Source organism: Lichenostomus cassidix, unplaced genomic scaffold (assembly GCF_008360975.1).
Source record: "Lichenostomus cassidix isolate B80296 unplaced genomic scaffold, HeHo_3.0 HiC_scaffold_772, whole genome shotgun sequence".
Taxonomy (NCBI): domain Eukaryota; kingdom Metazoa; phylum Chordata; class Aves; order Passeriformes; family Meliphagidae; genus Lichenostomus; species Lichenostomus cassidix.
The window spans coordinates 146285-164152 of NW_028147600.1; the positions used below are offsets into that span (position 1 = coordinate 146285).

At 49.3% G+C, this 17868-nt stretch overlaps 2 protein-coding genes across 2 annotated transcripts; both read left to right on the plus strand.

The window, feature by feature from the left end:
* The first annotated feature begins 437 nt into the window (after positions 1 to 437).
* LOC146421841 (5-oxoprolinase-like) lies at positions 438 to 10621 on the plus strand. The gene is made up of 8 exons (XM_085047008.1): positions 438 to 617; positions 1874 to 2058; positions 4348 to 4479; positions 5700 to 5738; positions 6305 to 6400; positions 7869 to 8018; positions 9648 to 9720; positions 10530 to 10621. The coding sequence occupies exons 1-8, from the start codon at positions 530 to 532 to the stop codon at positions 10619 to 10621; spliced, it is 855 nt and encodes a 284-aa protein (XP_084903134.1). The 5' UTR covers positions 438 to 529.
* A 626-nt stretch (positions 10622 to 11247) lies between these two features.
* Positions 11248 to 16524, plus strand: LOC146421842 (5-oxoprolinase-like; the record flags this gene model as incomplete). The annotated part of the gene is made up of 4 exons (XM_085047009.1): positions 11248 to 11325; positions 12043 to 12203; positions 13312 to 13409; positions 16384 to 16524. Coding segments are annotated over exons 1-4 (444 nt in total), but the record flags the coding sequence as incomplete, so codon positions are not given.
* Between the last annotated feature and the right edge of the window lie 1344 nt (positions 16525 to 17868).

The following is a 17868-nucleotide window of genomic DNA, read 5'->3' on the forward strand; positions in this document are numbered from 1 at the left end:
CCCCAATGTCCCCAATATCCCCAATATCCCCAATGTCCCCAAATCTTCCCAATGTCCCCCAATGTCCCAAATATCTCCAATGTCCCCAGTGTCCCCAATCCCTCCAATGTCCCCAATGTCCCCAACGTCCCCAAATGTCCCCAATGTCCCCAACGTCCCCAATGTCCCCAAAGTTCCCAATATCCCCAATGTTCCCATGACATCCCCAATGTCCCCGGGTGTCCCCAATGTCCCCCAATGTCCCCAAATCCCCAATATCCCCAATGTCCCCAATGTCCCCATTATCCCCAACGTCCCCTCGATGTCCCCATTAACGTCCCCAATATCCCAATGTCCCCAATGTCCCCAATCCCCCTGATATCCCCGACGTCCCCAACATCCCCAATGACGTCCCCAATGCTGTCCCCTCTGTCCCCAATGCTGTCCCCAATGCTGTCCCCAGGTGTTCTGGCCCGGCCAGCCCCGGCCGGTGTTCTTCGTGGCCAGCAGGGGACACCACGCTGACATCGGTGGCATCACGGCTGGCTCGATGCCACCTCACTCGCAGAGCCTGCGGCAGGAGGGAGCCGTGTTCCTGTCCTTCAAACTCGTCACCCGCGGAGAGTTCCAGGAGCAGGGTGGGACATCGGGGACATCGGGGGGATTGGGGACATCAGGGGACATTGGGGACATTGGGGACATTTGGGGGGATTGGGGATGTTGGGGATGTTGGGGACATTGGGGGACATTGGGGGGATTGGGGACATTGGGGTATTTGAGGACATTTAGGGACATTGGGGATATTGGGGACTTTGGGGACAATGGTGACATTTGGGGACATTGGGGGATTTGAGGACAGTGGGGACATCACAGACATCGTTGGGGACATTGGAGACATTGGAGACATTTGGGACATTGGGGATATTGGGGACAGTAAGGGACATCATTGGGACATTGGGGGCATTGGGGGATTTGAGGACACTGGGGACTTTGGGGACATTGGGGACGTCTGGGCAAATTAGGGACACTGGGGACATTGGGGGTATTGGGGACATTTGGGGGGGATTGGGGACATTGGGGACATTTGGGACATTGGGGGATTTGAGGACATTTAGGGACATTGGGGATATTGGGGACATTTGGGGACATTGGGGACATTTTGGGATATTGGGCTCATTGAGGGCATCAGGGACGTCGGGGACATTGGGGACATTGGGGATATTGGGGACATTTGGGCAAATTAGGGACATTGGAGACATTGGGGATGTTGGAGACATTGGGGGGCATTGGGGGATTTGGGGACATTGGGGACTTTGGGGACAATGGTGACATTTGGGGACATTGGGGGATTTGAGGACACTGGGGACATTGTGGGGACCTTGGAGACATTTCGGACATTGGGGACAATGGTGACATTTGGGGACATTGGGGGATTTGAGGACACTGGGGACATTGTGGGGACCTTGGAGACATTTCGGACATTGGGGACAATGGTGACATTTGGGGACATTGGGGGATTTGAAGACACTGGGGACATTGGGGACATTTGGGGACATCGGGGGCATGGGGTGGATTGGGGATTTTGGGGACATTTGGGGACATCATTGGGGACATTGGGGTCATTGGGGACATCATGAGGACATTGGGGACATTTGGGCAAATTAGGGACATTGGGGTGTTGGGGACATTGGGGACAATGGTGACATTTGGGGACATCGTTTGGGACATTGGGGACACCGGGGTCATTGGGGACATTGGGGCCATTTGGGGCATTTTGGACATTGGGGACACTGGGGAGAATTCAGAAATTTTTGGGATTTTGGGGACACTGGGGTCACAGAGCCATCCAGGATCAGTCTGTCACCGTCCCCCCGGCTGTCCCCTGTCCCCTCAGCGGTGACAGAGGCGCTGCTGGCGCCGGGGACAATCCCGGGCTGCTCGGGGACGCGGAACCTGCGGGACAACCTGGCCGACCTGCGCGCTCAGGTGGCTGCGAACCAGAGGGGGATTCACCTGGTGAGGGAGCTGATCGAGCAGCACGGCCTGGAGAGCGTCCAGGTGTACATGGGATATGTACAGGTGAGACCCGAAATGTCCCAAAAAATATCCCAAAATATCCCAAAATATCCCAAAATATCCCAAAATATCCCAAAATACAGCACGGCCTGGAGAGCGTCCAGGTGTACATGGGATACGTACAGGTGAGACACACCCCAAAAACTGCCCAAAAATATCCTAAAATATCCCAAAATATCCCAAAATACATAAAATACAGCACGGCCTGGAGAGCGTCTAGGTGTACATGGGATACGTGCAGGTGAGACCCGAAATGTCCCAAAAATATTCCAAAAATATCCTAAAATATCCAAAAAATATCCCAAAGATATCCCAAAAAATATCCCAAAAATACCCCAAAAATATCCCAAAAATATCCTAAAAATATCCTAAAAATATCCCAAAAAATATTCCAAAAATATCCCAAAAATATTCCAAAAAATATCCTAAAAATATCCCAAAGATATCCCAAAAATATCCCAAAATACAGCAGGGCTGGAGAGCGTCCAGGTGTACATGGGATACATGCAGGTGAGACACACCTGAGAACACCTGAAAATATCCCAAAAATATCCCAAAAATATCCAAAAGATATCCCAAAAATATCCCTAAAATATCCCAAAAATATCCCAAAATGCAGCAGGGCTGGAGAGCATCCAGGTGTACATGGGATATGTGCAGCTGAGACACACCTGAGAACACCTGAAATCACCCCAAAAATATCCCAAAAATATCCTGAAAATATCCCGAAAATATCCCAAAAATACCCCAAAAACTGCCCAAAAATATCCTGAAAATATCCTGAAAATATCCCAAAAATATCCCAAAATCCAGCAGGCCTGGAGAGCATCCAGGTGTACATGGGATACGTGCAGGTGAGACACACCTGAGAACACCTGAAAATATCCTAAAAATATCCCAAAAAATATCCCAAAAATATCCCAAAAATATCCAAAAAATGTCCCAAAAATACCCCAAAAAATATCCCCAAAATATCCAAATATATCCCAAAAATATCCCTAAAATATCCCAAAATATCCCAAAATATCCCAAAATGCAGCAGGGCTGGAGAGCATCCAGGTGTACATGGGATATGTGCAGGTGAGACCTGAAATGTCCCAAAAAATATCCCAAAAACTGCCCAAAAATATCCTGAAAATATCCCAAAAATATCCCAAAAATATCCCAAAAATATCCTAAAAATATCCCAAAAATATCCTGAAAATATCCCAAAAATATCCCAAAAATATCCCAAAAATAATCCAAAAATATCCCAAAACCAGCCAAAAAACTCCCCAAAACAGCCAAATCCACTCAAAAACGTCCAAAACCACCCCAAATTACCCAAAATCACCCTAAAACCACCAAAAATTAGCCAAAAATACCCAAAATCCCCCTCAAAACACCCAAAACCTCTCCAAAATCCCCTAAAAACACCCCAAAAACACCCCAAAATCCCCCTAAAGACACCCAAACACCCAAAATACCCCAAAATCACCCTAAAACCACCCAAAATCAGCCAGAAATACCCTAAATCGCCCCAAAAACACCCAAAACCACCCCTAAATACCCTAAATACCCCTAAAAACATCCCAAAGCCATCCCAAAATCCCCCTAAATCACCCTAAAAACACCCAAAATCCCCTAAAATCCCCCTAAATCCCCCTAAAAACACCCAAAATTAGCCAAAAATACCCCAAATCCCCCTCAAAATCCCCTAAATCACCCTAAAAACACCCCAAAAACACCCAAAATCCCCCAAGATCACCCCAAATCCCCCAAAATCACCCTATAAACACCCAAAATCAGCCAAAACCACCCCAAACCCACCCCTAAATCACCCTAAAAACACCCCAAAACACCCCAAAACCACCCCAAATCCCCTAAAAACACCCCAAAAACACCCAAAATCAGCCAAAACCACCCCAAACTCACCCCAAAACCCTAAATCACCCCTAAAAACCCACCCCTAAATCACCCTAAAAACACCCCAAAACACCCAAAACCACCCCAAAACCACCCCAAATCCCCCAAAATCACCCTATAAACACCCAAAATCAGCCAAAACAACCCCAAACTCCACCCTAAATCACCCTAAAACACCTCAAAACACTCCCAAACACCCCAAAACACCCCAAAACCACCCCAAATCCCCTAAAAACACCCCAAAACCACCCAAAATCAGCCAAACCCACCCCAAAACACCCCTAAATCACCCTAAAAACACCCCAAATCCCCCTAAAAACACCCCAAAAAACCCCAAAATCCTCAAACCACCGCTGTCCCCTTGTCCCCTTGTCCCCTTGTCCCCAGGCCAACGCGGAGGTGGCCGTCAGGGACATGCTGCGGTCAGTGGCGTCACGCTGGGGGACAGAGCTGGCGGCCGAGGACACCATGGACGATGGGACACCGATCAGGCTCAGGGTGGAGCTCGATCCTAAACAGGTATGGGGGATTTGGGGACATCTGTGGGGTTTGGGGACATCTATGGGGTTTGGGGTCATCTCTGGGGTTTGGGGACATCCTGGGGTTTGGGGACATGAGGACACCATGGACGATGGGACGCCAATCCGGCTGAAGGTGCAGCTGGACCCCAAACAGGTATGGGGATCCTAAATAGGGATTTGGGGTCATCTATGGGGTTTGGGGACATCCATGGGGTTTGGGGACATCCTGGGATTTGGGGCCATGGGGACACCATGGACAATGGGACCCCGATCAGACTGAGGGTGGAGCTTGACCCCAAACAGGTATGGGGGATTTGGGGACATCTCTGGGGTTTGGGGACATCTATGGGGTTTGGGGCCATGGGGACACCATGGACGATGGGACACCGATCAGGCTCAGGGTGCAGCTCGACCCTAAACAGGTATGGAGATCCTAAATAGGGATTTGGGGTCATCTGTGGGGTTTGGGGACATCCCAGGGTTTGGGGTCATGGGGACATCTATGGGGTTTGGGGACATCCCGGGGTTTGGGGTCACCTGTGGGGTTTTGGGGTACAATTTCTCCCCTGACCCCCCAGGGCAGTTGGATTTTGGGGTCACCACGGGCTCTGGGTGGGTTTTGGGGTCACTGTGGGGTTTGGGTTGGTTTTGGGGTACAATGACCCCTCTGACCCCACAGGGCAGCGCGACGCTCAATTTTGGGGTCACTGTGGGGTCACTGTGGGATTTTGGGGTTCATTGACCCTCTGTGGGGTTTTGGGGTCACTGACCTCTCTGTCCCTATAGGGCAGTGCCATGTTCGATTTTGGGGTCACTGTGGGGTCACTGTGGGGTTTTGGGGTTCCCACAGGGCAGTGCCATATTCAATTTTGGGGTGACCAGCCGCGAGGTTTTGGGGAACAGCAGGGTTTGGGATGGTTTTGGGGTCACTGACTGCTCTGACCCCACAGGGCAGTGCGGTGTTTGATTTTGGGGTCACTGTGGGGTCACTGCAGGGTTTTGGGGTTCACTGACCCCTTTATGGGGTTTTGGGGTTCCCCCAGGGCAGTGCCATATTTGATTTTGGGGGAACCAACCCTGCAGTTCTGGGGAACTGTAAGGTTTGGGGTGGATTTGGGATGGATTTAGGTTTCACTGTCACTCTGTCCCTATAGGGCAGTGTGGTGTTTGATTTTGGGGTCACTGTGGGGTCACTGTGGGGTTTTGGGGTTCCCACAGGGCAGTGCCATATTCGATTTTGGGGGAACTGGCCCCGAGGTTTTGGGGAACAGCAGGGTTTGGGGTGGATTTGGGATGGTTTTGGGGTCACTGTCACTCTGACCCCACAGGGCAGTGCGGTGTTTGATTTCGGGGTAACCAGCCCCGAGGTTCTGGGGAACTGTAGGGTTTGGGGTGGATTTGGGGTGGATTTAGGTTTCACTGTCACTCTGTCCCTATAGGGCAGTGTGGTGTTTGATTTTGGGGTCACTGTGGGGTCACTGCAGGGTTTTGGGGTCACTGTGGGGTTTTGGGGTACAATGAGCTCTCTGTCCCTATAGGGCAGTGCCATATTCGATTTTGGGGGAACCGGCCCCGAGGTTCTGGGGAACTGAAGGGTTTGGGGTGGATTTGGGATGGTTTTGGGGTCACTGATCTCTCTGTGGGGTTTTGGGGTTCCCCCAGGGCAGTGCCATATTTGATTTTGGGGGAACCGGCCCCGAGGTTCTGGGGAACTGTAGGGTTTGGGATGGTTTTGGGATGGATTTGGGGTGGATTTAGGGTCACTGACCCCTCTGTCCCTATAGGGCAGTGCCATATTTGATTTTGGGGGAACCGGCCCCGAGGTTCTGGGGAACTGCAACGCCCCCCGAGCGATCACTCTGTCAGCTCTGATCTACTGCCTGCGGTGTCTGGTGGGACACGACATCCCTCTGAACCAGGTGAGACCCCAAAATATCCCAAAATATCCTAAAATATCCTAAAAAATACCCTAAAACAGGCACGACATCCCTCTGAACCAGGTGAGACCCCAAAATATCCCAAAATATCCCAAAATATCCTAAAAAATACCCTAAAACAGGCATGACATCCCTCTGAACCAGGTGAGACCCCAAAATATCCCAAAATATCCCAAAATATCCTAAAATATCCTAAAATATACCCTAAAACAGGCATGACATCCCTCTGAACCAGGTGAGACCCTAAAATATCCCAAAATATCCTAAAATATACCCTAAACAGACACGACATCCCTCTGAACCAGGTGAGACCCCAAAATATCCTAAAATATCCCAAAACTGCCCTAAAACCAACCCTGAACCATCCCAAAACAGACATGACATCCCTCTGAACCAGGTGAGACCCTAAATACCCCAAAAACTGACCTAAAATATCCCATAAAATCCCAAAAAATACCCTAAAACAGACACGACATCCCCCTGAACCAGGTGAGACCCTAAAGTATCCTAAAATATCCTAAAGTATCCTAAAATATCCCAAAACTGACACAACATCCCTCTGAACCAGGTGAGACCCCAAAATATCCCAAAATATCCCAAAATATCCTAAAATATACCCTAAAACAGACACGACATCCCTCTGAACCAGGTGAGACCCCAAAAACCCCAAAATATCCTAAAATATACCCTAAAACAGACACGACATCCCTCTGAACCAGGTGAGACCCCAAAAACCCCAAAAACTGCCCTAAAATACCCCAAAATCACCCCAAAAATCATCCCGAAACAGGCATGACATCCCTCTGAACCAGGTGAGACCCTAAAATATCCCAAAATATCCTAAAATATCCCAAAAATCACCCTAAAACCTAAAGCTGTGCTCAGGTGTATCTCAGGTGTATCTCAGGTGTGTTTAGGTGTATCTCAGGTGTATCTCAGGTGTCTCCAGGTGTATCTCAGGTGTATCTCAGGTGTATCTCAGGTGTCTCCAGGTGTATCTCAGGTGTATCTCAGGTGTATCTCAGGTGTATCTCAGGTGTCTCCAGGTGTATCTTAGGTGTGTTCAGGTGTATCTCAGGTGTATCTCAGGTGTCTCCAGGTGTATCTCAGGTGTATCTCAGGTGTCTCCAGGTGTCTCCAGGTGTATCTCAGGTGTATCTCAGGTGTCTCCAGGTGTATCTCAGGTGTATTTTTCACCCCCCCAGGGCTGTCTCGCACCTGTCCAGGTGTTCATCCCGCAGTTCAGGTGTATCTCAGGTGTGTTTAGGTGTATCTCAGGTGTATCCAGGTGTATCTCAGGTGTGTTTAGGTGTCTCCAGGTGTATCTCAGGTGTGTCCAGGTGTATCTCCAGGTGTCTCTCAGGTGTATCTCAGGTGTATCTCAGGTGTATCCAGGTGTATCTCAGGTGTATCTCAGGTGTATCTCAGGTGTGTTTTCCCCTCCCCCCAGGGCTGTCTCGCACCTGTCCAGGTGTTCATCCCGCGCGGCTCCATCCTCGACCCCTCCCCCGACGCCGCGGTGGTTGGCGGGAACGTGCTGACGTCACAGCGCGTGGTGGACGTGGTGCTGCGAGCCTTCGGAGTCTGCGCGGCGTCACAGGTGGGCGGGGCCAGAGGGGGGCGGGGCCAGGGAGGGGGCGGGGCTAGAGGGGGCGGGGCTAAGAGGTGGGCGGGGCCAGTGAGGGGGCGGGGCTAAGGGAACGGGGTGACGTCAGGGGGTTTGGCGTCATTTTGGGGGATTTTTGGGGTTTTTAGAGTCACTTTTGGGGGTTTTGAGGTGTTTTGGGGAGTTCGGGGTCACATTTCGGGATTTTTTTGGGTTTTTTAGGGTTTTTTTGGGGTTTTTTTGGGGTCACGTTTGGGGTTTTTTTGGGGTCACGTTTGGGGTTTTTGGGGTTTCTTTGGGGTTTTTGGGGTCACATTTGGGGATTTTTTGGGGTCACATTTGAGGATTTTTTGGGGTCACATTTGGGGATTTTTTAGGGTTTTTGGGGTTTTTTTGGGGTCACGTTTGGGGTTTTTGGGGTCACATTTGGGGATTTTTTTTGGGTTTTTTAGGGTTTTTGGGGTTTTTTTGGGGTCACGTTTGAGGATTTTGGGGTTTTTGGGGGTTTTGGGGGTTCTTGGGGGTTTGGGGTCACAATTTGGGTTTTTTTGGGGTCTCGTTGGGGTTTTTAGAGTCACATTTAGGGTTTTTGGGGTTTGGGGGTTTTTTCGGGGTTTTTAGAGTCACGTTTGGGGTTTTTGGGGTCTCATTTTGGGGTTTTTTAGGGTTTTTTTGGGGGGTTTTTTGGGGTCACATTTTGGGATTTTGGTTTTTTGGGGTTTTTTGAGGTTTTGGGGTCACTTTTGAGATTTTGGGGGTTTTTGGGGGTTTTGGGGGTTTTGGGGCCACATTTGGGGTTTTTTGGGGTTTTTGGGTGACATTTGGTTTGGGGTCACTTTTTTTGCTCACATTTTGGGGCAGGGAGGGGGCGGGGCTAAGGGAATGGAGTGACGTCAGGGGTCTTGGGGTCATTTTGGGGGATTTTTGGGGGTTTTTAGAGTCACATTTTGAGGTTTTGGGGTTTTTTGGGTCACATTTTGGGTTTTGGGGGCTTTTTGGGGTTTTGGGGGTTTTTTGGGGTCACATTTTGGGGTTTTTGGGGTTTTTAAAGTCACATTTGGGGTTTTTTGGGGTCTTTTTGGGGTTTTTTTGGGGGATTTTGGAGTCACAATTGGGGTTTTGGGGTCCCTTTTTTGGGCTTTGGGGGTTTTTTTGGGGTTTTGGGGTCATATTTGGGGTCACATTTTGGGGTTTTTTGGGTTTTTTGCCGTTTTTAGGATCTCAGGTGATTTTGGGGTTGTTTTTGGGGTTTTTCCCGTTTTAGGGCTGCATGAACAACGTGACGTTTGGGGTTTTTGGGGTTTTTTTGGGTTTTTTTGGGTTTCTAAGCTCACACTCAGTTTTTTGGGGGTTTTGGGGTTTTTAGGGCTGTATGAACAACGTCACGTTCAGCTCTCCTCTGGGCGGTTACTGTGAGACATATTTGGGATATTTTGGGTTTGTTTTTGGGGTTTTTAGGGCTGTATGAACAATGTGACGTTCAGCTCTCCCCTCGGCGGTTACTATGAGACACATTTGGGATATTTTTGGGGTTGTTTTTGGGGTTTTTAGGGTTTTAGGGTCACATTTAGAATATTTTTGGGGGTTTTAGGGTCACATTTAGGGTATTTTTGGGGTTTTTAGGGCTGTATGAACAATGTCACCTTCAGCTCTCCCCTTGGCGGTTACTACGAGACACATTTGGGATATTTTTGGGGTTTTTGGGGTTTTTGTGTGTTGTTCCCATGGGGTTATTTTGGGACACATTTGGGATTTTTTTGGGGTTTCTGGGCTAACATTTGGGATATTTTTGGGATTTTTTGGCTCTAGGGCTGTATGAACAATGTGACGTTCAGCTCTCCGCTGGGCGGTTACTACGAAACACATTTAGGATATTTTTGGGGTTTTTGGGGTTTTTGGGGTTTTTGTTTTGGGTGTTGGTTTGTTGGGTTACTACGAAACACATTTGGGATATTTTTGGGGTTTTTGGGGTTTTTGTGTTCCCAGGTGATTTTGGGCTCACATTTAGGGTATTTTTGGGTTTGTTTTTGGGGTTTTTAGGGCTGTATGAACAACGTGACGTTCAGCTCCACCCTGGGTGGTTACTGTGAGACACATTTGGGATATTTTTGGGGTTGTTTTTGGGGTTTTTAGGATTCTAGAGTCACATTTAGGATATTTTTGGGATTTTCCCGTTTTAGGGCTGTATGAACAACGTGACGTTCAGTTCCCCCCTCGGCGGTTACTACGAGACACATTTAGGATATTTTTAGGATTCTAGAGTCACATTTGGGATATTTTTGGGATTTTCCCGTTTTAGGGCTGTATGAACAACGTCACGTTCAGCTCTCCCCTCGGCGGTTACTGTGAGACACATTTAGGATATTTTTGGGGTTGTTTTTGGGGTTTTAGGGCTGTATGAACAATGTGACGTTCAGCTCTCCCCTGGGCGGTTACTACGAGACACATTTAGGATATTTTTGGGATTTTCCTGTTTTAGGGCTGTATGAACAATGTGACGTTCAGTTCCCCCCTCGGCGGTTACTACGAGACAGTCGCTGGCGGCGCTGGAGCTGGAGAGAGCTGGGCGGGGAGGAGTGGGGTGCACAGTCACATGACCAACACCCGGATAACCGACCCCGAAATCCTCGAGATGAGGTCAGTTTGGGGGATTTGGGATCATTTATGGGATTTATTGGGGTTTGGGATCATTTATAGGGTTTGGGGTTCATTGGGGTTTGGGGTGCACAGTCACATGACCAACACCCGAATCACCAACCCCGAAATCCTCGAGATGAGGTCAGTTTGGGGTTTTTATGGGATTTATGGGATCATTTATGGGATTTGGGGTTTATTGGGGTTTATTGGGATTTGGGGTTTATTGGGATTTATTGGGGTTTATTGAGGTTTAGGGTTTATTAGGGGTTTAGGGTTTATTAGGGGTTTTTATGGGATTTATGGGAGTTTTTAGGGTTTGGGGTTTTTATGGGATATATGGGGTTTATGGGGATTTATTGGGGTTTGGGGTGCACAGTCACATGACCAACACCCGAATTACCGACCCCGAAATCCTCGAGATGAGGTCAGTTTGGGGGATTTATGGGATTTATGGGTTTTTATGGGATTTATAGGGTTTGGGATGATTTAAAGGGTTTGGGGTTCATTGGGGTTTATTTGGATTTGGGATTTATTAGGGTTTATTGGGGTTTATTGGGGTTTAGGGTTTTTGTGGGATTTATGGGGTTTGGGGTTCATTGGGGTTTGGGGTGCACAGTCACATGACCAACACCCGAATCACCGACCCCGAAATCCTCGAGATGAGGTCAGTTTGGGGTTTTTATGGGATTTGGGATCATTTATGGGGTTTGGGGTTTATTGGGGTTTGGGGTGCACAGTCACATGACCAACACCCGGATTACGGACCCCGAAATCCTCGAGATGAGGTGGGTTTGGGGGATTTATGGGATTTATGGGGTTTGGGATCATTTATAGGGTTTGGGGTTCATTGGGGTTTATTGGGATTTGGGCTTTATTGGGGTTTTATTGGGAGTTGGGGTTTATTAGGGTTTATTGGGGTTTATTGGGGTTTAGGGTTTATTAGGGGTTTTTATGGGATTTATGGGAGTTTTTCGGGTTTGGGGTTTTTATGGGATTTATAGGGTTTGGGGTTCATTGGGGTTTGGGGTGCACAGTCACATGACCAACACCCGAATCACTGACCCCGAAATCCTCAAAACGCAGTCAGTTTGGGGTTTTTATAGGGTTTGGGGTTTATTGGGGTTTTTTATAGGTTTTAGTGTTTTTAATGGGATTTTTTTGGGATTTCAGTGTTTTTTATGGGGTTCTTTTAGGATTTCAGGTTTTTTAATGAATTCTTTTCAGGATTTTGGGGTTTTTATGGGTTTTTAATGGGTTTTTAATGGATTTTCTTCTGGGATTTCACTGTTTTTAATGGGGTTTCTTTAGGATTTTAGCATTTTTAACGGGTTTTTTTTAGGAATTTCATATTTTTTTCTGTTTTTTCTCTCTCCCCTGCCAGGTACCCTGTGGTGCTGAGGCGTTTCCAGCTGCGGGGTCACTCGGGGGGTTTGGGGCGCCGGCGGGGGGGGGATGGGGTGATCAGGGAGCTGCAGTTCCGCAGGAGCTCTGAGCTGTCGGTGCTGAGCGAGAGGAGAGTGAGCAGGCCTTATGGGATGGCAGGTGAGGGACCTGAAAATAGCCTAAAAATATCCTAAAAACCACCCCAAAAATATCCCAAAAATATCCTGAAAGTATCCTGAAAATATCCCAAAAATATCTCAAAAATATCCCCAAAAATATCCCGAAAATATTCCCAAAAATATCCAAAAAATATCCAGAAAATACCCCAAAAATACCCCAAAAATATCTAGAAAATATCCCGAAAATATCCCAAAAATATCTAAAAAAATATCCCAAAAATATCTAAAAAAATATCCCGAAAATATCCCGAAAATATCCCGAAAATATCCCAAAAATATCCCAAAAAATATCCCAAAAATATCCTGAAAATATTCCAAAAATATCCTGAAAATATCCCAAAAATATCCCCAAAATATCCCCAAAAATATCACAAAAATACCCCAAAAATATCCCAAAAATATCCCAAAAATATCCCAAAAATACCCTAAAAACCCTAAAAACCCTGAGCCACCAGACCCTATGGGATGGCAGGTGAGAAACCCCAAAAAAAACCCCAAAACACCCTAAAAATACCCCAAAATCCACCCCAAAATGCCCCAAATCACCCCAAAACTACCCCAAGATCCCCAAAACACACCAAAAAACCCCAAAAAAAATCCCAAAAACACCCCAAAACCACTCTAAAACTCCTAAAATCCCCCAAATTCACCCCAAAACCCCCAATTTCACCTCAAAAAATCCCAAATCCACCCCAAAATCCCCCAAATTCACCCCAAACCACCCTAAAATACACCCAAATAAACCCCAAAAAATCTCAAAAAACATCCCAAAACCACTTAATATCACCCCAAACTCACCCCAAAACCCCCAATCAAATTCACCCCAAACACCCTACAATACACCAAATTCACCCCAAAACCCCCAAAACCCCCAAATCCCCAAATTCTCCCCAAATTCACCCCAAAATCCCCCACCCCAAAATCCCCCAAATTCACCCCAAATTCCTCCAAAATCCCCCAAATTCACCCCAAATTCCTCCAAAATCCCCCAAATTCTCCCCAAATTCTCCCCAAATTCACCCCAAAATCCCCCAAAATCTCCCCCAAAGCCCCAAAATCCCCAAATTCCCCCCAAATTCTCTCCCCAGGAGGTCTCCCGGGAGCTCCAGGGCTGAATTTGCTGATTCGGCAGGATGGGAGAATCATCAACCTGGGGGGGAAGAGCTGTGTGCCTGTGGGGCCTGGGGTGAGTCAAAAAACCCCAAAAATATCCTAAAAATATCCTAAAAATATCCTAAAAGTGTCCTAAAAATATCCCCAAATTCATCCCGAAATTACCCCAAAATTACTGCAAAATTCATCCCAAAATGATCCCAAAATCGTCAACCTGGGAGGGAAGAGCTGCGTGCCTGTGGGGCCTGGGGGGAGTCAAAAAATCCCCAAAAATATCCTAAAAATATCCTAAAAATATCCTAAAAGTATCCTAAAAATATCCTAAAAATATCCTAAAAGTGTCCTGAAAATATCCCCAAATTCATCCCAAAATTACCCCAAAATTACTGCAAAATTCATCCCAAAATGATCCCAAAATTGATCCCAAAATCACCAACCTGGGGGGAAGAGCTGTGTGCCTGTGGGGCCTGGGGGGAGTCAAAATATCCCAAAAAAACCCCAAAAATATCCCAAAAATATCCTAAATCTATCCCAAAAACATCCTGAAATTCATCCCAAAATTTCCCCAAATCCACCACAAAATCCAACCCAAAGCTACCCCAAAATGACCCCAAAATCACTCGAAAATCACCCCAAAATCCACCCAAAATCCACCCCAAACTCACCCTAAAACCGATCCCAAAATCCACCCTAAAATCGATCCCAAAATCCACCCCAAACCCACTGCAAAATTCACCCCAGAACAACCCAAAAATCGCCCCAAATCCACCCCAAACCCCATAACCCCACTGACCCCAAACCCTGTAATCCCAAACCCCATAAACCCTGACCTCATAACCCCACTGACCCCATAAATCCTGACCCCACAAACTCTGACCCTATAACTTCTGTCTCTCCCCAGGACAGGTTCCTGTTGCTGACCCCGGGCGGAGGAGGCTTTGGCCCCCAAACCCCATAAATGCTGACCCCATAACCCCATAACCCCATAACCCCAAACCCCATAACCCCATAAATCCTGACCCCATAAACCCGCTGACCCTATAACTTCTGTCTCTCTCCCAGGACAGGTTCGTGTTGCTGACCCCGGGCAGAGGAGGCTTTGGCCCCCCTGACCCATAACCCCATAACCCAAAACCCCATAACCCCATAAATCCTGACCCCACAAGCTCTGACCCTATAAACCCACTGACCCTATAACTTCTCTCCCAGGACAGGTTCCTATTGCTGACCCCGGGCAGAGGAGGCTTTGGTCCCCAAACCCCAAACCCCATAAATCCTGACCCCATAACCCCATAACCCCATAACCCCAAATCCCATAAATCCTGACCCCATAAACCTGCTGACCCTATAACTTCTGTCTCTCCAGGACAGGTTCCTATTGCTGACCCCGGGCGGAGGAGGCTTTGGTCCCCCTGACCCCAAACCCCATAACCCCATAACCCCATAAATCCTGACCCTACAAACCCTGACCCTATAACTTCTGTCTCTCCCCAGGACAGGTTCCTATTGCTGACCCCGGGCGGAGGAGGCTTTGGTCCCCTGACCCCATAACCCCATAACCCCAAACCCCATAACCCCATAGATCCTGACCCCAAACCCCATAACCCCATAAACTCTGACCCCACAAGCTCTGACCCTATAACCTTTCTCCCCAGGACAGGTTCGTGTTGCTGACCCCGGGCGGAGGAGGCTTTGGCCCCCTGACCCCAAACCCCAAACCCCATAACCCCAAAACCCCAAACCCCAAACCCCATAACCCCATAAATCCTGACCCCATAACCCCAAACTCCACTGACCCTATAACTTCTCTCCCAGGACAGGTTCATGTTGCTGACCCCGGGCGGAGGAGGCTTTGGTCCCCCTGACCCATAACCCCATAACCCAAAACCCCACTGACCCCATAACCCCATAAATCCTGACCCCACAAGCTCTGACCCCATAAACCCGCTGACCCCATAACCTTTCTCCCCAGGACAGGTTCCTATTGCTGACCCCGGGCGGAGGAGGCTTTGGCCCCCTGACCCCAAACTCCATAACCCATAACCCCATAACCCCAAACCCCATAAATCCTGACCCTATAAACTCTGACCCCATTAACCCTATAACCCCACAAACTCTGACCCTATAACCTTTCTCCCCAGGACAGGTTCGTGTTGCTGACCCCGGGCGGAGGAGGCTTTGGCCCCACTGACCCCAAACCCCATAAATCCTGACCCCATAACCCCATAACCCCAAAACCCCAAACCCCATAACCCCATAACCCCATAAATCCTGACCCCACAAATTCTCACCCCTGACCCTATAAACCCCTGACCCCATAAACTCTGACCCTATAACTTCTCTCCCCAGGACAGGTTTGTGTTGCTGACCCCGGGCGGAGGAGGCTTTGGCCCCCAAACCCCAAACCCCATAAATCCTGACCCCATAACCCCAGTGACCCCATAACCCCAAACCCCATAACCCCATAAATCCTGACCGCAAACCCCATAAACCTGCTGACCCTATAACCTTTCTCCCCAGGACAGGTTCGTGTTGCTGACCCTGGGCGGAGGAGGCTTTGGCCCCCTGACCCCAAACCCCATAAATCCTGACCCCAAAACCCCATAACCCCCTAACCCCATAACCCCAAACCCCATAACCCCATAAATCCTGACCCCATAACCCCATAACCCCAAACCCCATAACCCCATAAATCCTGACCCCAAACCCCATAAACCCGCTGACCCCATAACCCCAAACCCCACTGACCCTATAACCTTTCTCCCCAGGACAGGTTCCTATTGCTGACCCCGGGCGGAGGAGGCTTTGGCCCCCCATAACCCCAAACCCCAAACCCCATAACCCCAAACCCCATAACCCCATAAACTCTGACCCTACAAACCCTGACCCTATAACTTCTGTCTCTCCCAGGACAGGTTTGTGTTGCTGACCCCGGGCGGAGGAGGCTTTGGTCCCACTGACCCCAAACCCCATAACCCCATAAATCCTGATCCCATAACCCCATAAATCCTGACCCTATAAACTCTGACCCTATAACTTCTCTCCAGGACAGGTTCCTGTTGCTGACCCCGGGCGGAGGAGGCTTTGGTCCCCCTGAGGAAGCAGCAGCCTGTGACCCCCAGGAGCCCCCAGAGCCGCTGGACCTTTGGGCCCCAAAGAGACCCCAAAACGAGGGATCTGGGAAACCCCAAAACGAGGGATCCGGGAAACCCCAAAACGAGGGATCCGGGAAACCCCAAACCCCACAGAGCCCCCAAACCCCGCAGAGGTTCCTGGAGCGCGGCAGTGTGTTTGAGTTCCGCCAGGCGCAGGAGGCTGTGTGACCCCAAAGCTGGGGGTGACCCTATAACGGCTGTGGGGTGACCCTGTAACTGCTATGGGGTGATCCTATAACTGTGGGGTGACCCTATAACGGCTGTGGGGTGACCCTGTAACTGCTATGGGGTGATCCTATAACTGTGGGGTGACCCTATAACTGTGGGGTGATCCTATAACCGTGGGGTGATCCTATAACCGTGGGGTGACCCTATAACCGTGGGGTGACCCTATAACCCCATTGTGATCCCATAGCTGCTGTGAGGTGACCCTATAACTGATATGGGGTGATCCTATAACTGTGGGGTGACCCTATAACTGTGGGGTGACCCTATAACCCCATTGTGACCCCATAACTGCTGTGAGGTGACCCTATAAGTATGGGATGATCCTATAACTGCTATGTGACCCTATAACTGTGGGGTGACCCTGTAACTGTGGGGCAGCACTACAACTCCACTGTGACCCCAAAGCTGCTATGGGGCAGCCCTACAACCCCACTGTAACCCCACAACTCCAGCTATGGGGCTGCCCCATAACTCCACTGTGACCCCAAACCTGCTATGGGGCAGCCCCACAACTCCACTGGGATCCCAAAGCTGCTATGGGGCGACCCCATAACTATGGGGCAGCCCCACAACTCCGCTATGACCCCAGAGGCGCTATGGGGCAGCCCCACAGCTATGGGTATGGGGTAGCCCCTGACCCCATTGTGAGCCCAAACCCGCTATGGGGCTGCCCCATAACTCCACCTAGGGGGAGGCCCACTACTTCAGCTATGGGGCAGCCCCATAACTCCACTGTGACCCCAAACGCGCTGTGGGGCTGCCCCATAACTCCAGCTATAGGGCAGCCCCACATTGCTATATACGCACAATCTATAGGGCAGCCCCTGACTCCTCTATAGGGCAGCCTGCCCTAGATACGCACAATCTATAGGGCAGCCCCCTATGGGGCAGCCCCACCCCACTGCAGCTACCCACCCCGCTATAGGGCAGCCCCATTGCTAGCTACCCACAGCCTATAGGGCAGCCCTGACCCCCTATGGGGCAGCTCCTGACCCCTAGATACACACAATCTATGGGGCAGCCGCCTATAGGGCAGCCCCACCCCACACTTCAGCTATGCACACGCTATGGGGCAGCCCCACATTGATAGATACACACAACCTATAGGGCAGTCCTAACCCCCTATAGGGCAGTCCCTGACCCTCTATG

What these genes read in the sequence shown, in the direction of transcription:
- LOC146421841 (XM_085047008.1), top strand. Translation starts at nt 530, where the DNA reads ATGCCACCTCACTCGCAGAGCCTGCGGCAGGAGGGAGCCGTGTTCCTG. An exon ending in TGTACATGGGATATGTACAG is followed by an intron (nt 2,059 to 4,347) that starts GTGAGACCCGAA and finishes CCTTGTCCCCAG; the next exon opens with GCCAACGCGGAGGTGGCCGT. An exon ending in TGGAGCTCGATCCTAAACAG is followed by an intron (nt 4,480 to 5,699) that starts GTATGGGGGATT and finishes GGGTTCCCACAG; the next exon opens with GGCAGTGCCATATTCGATTT.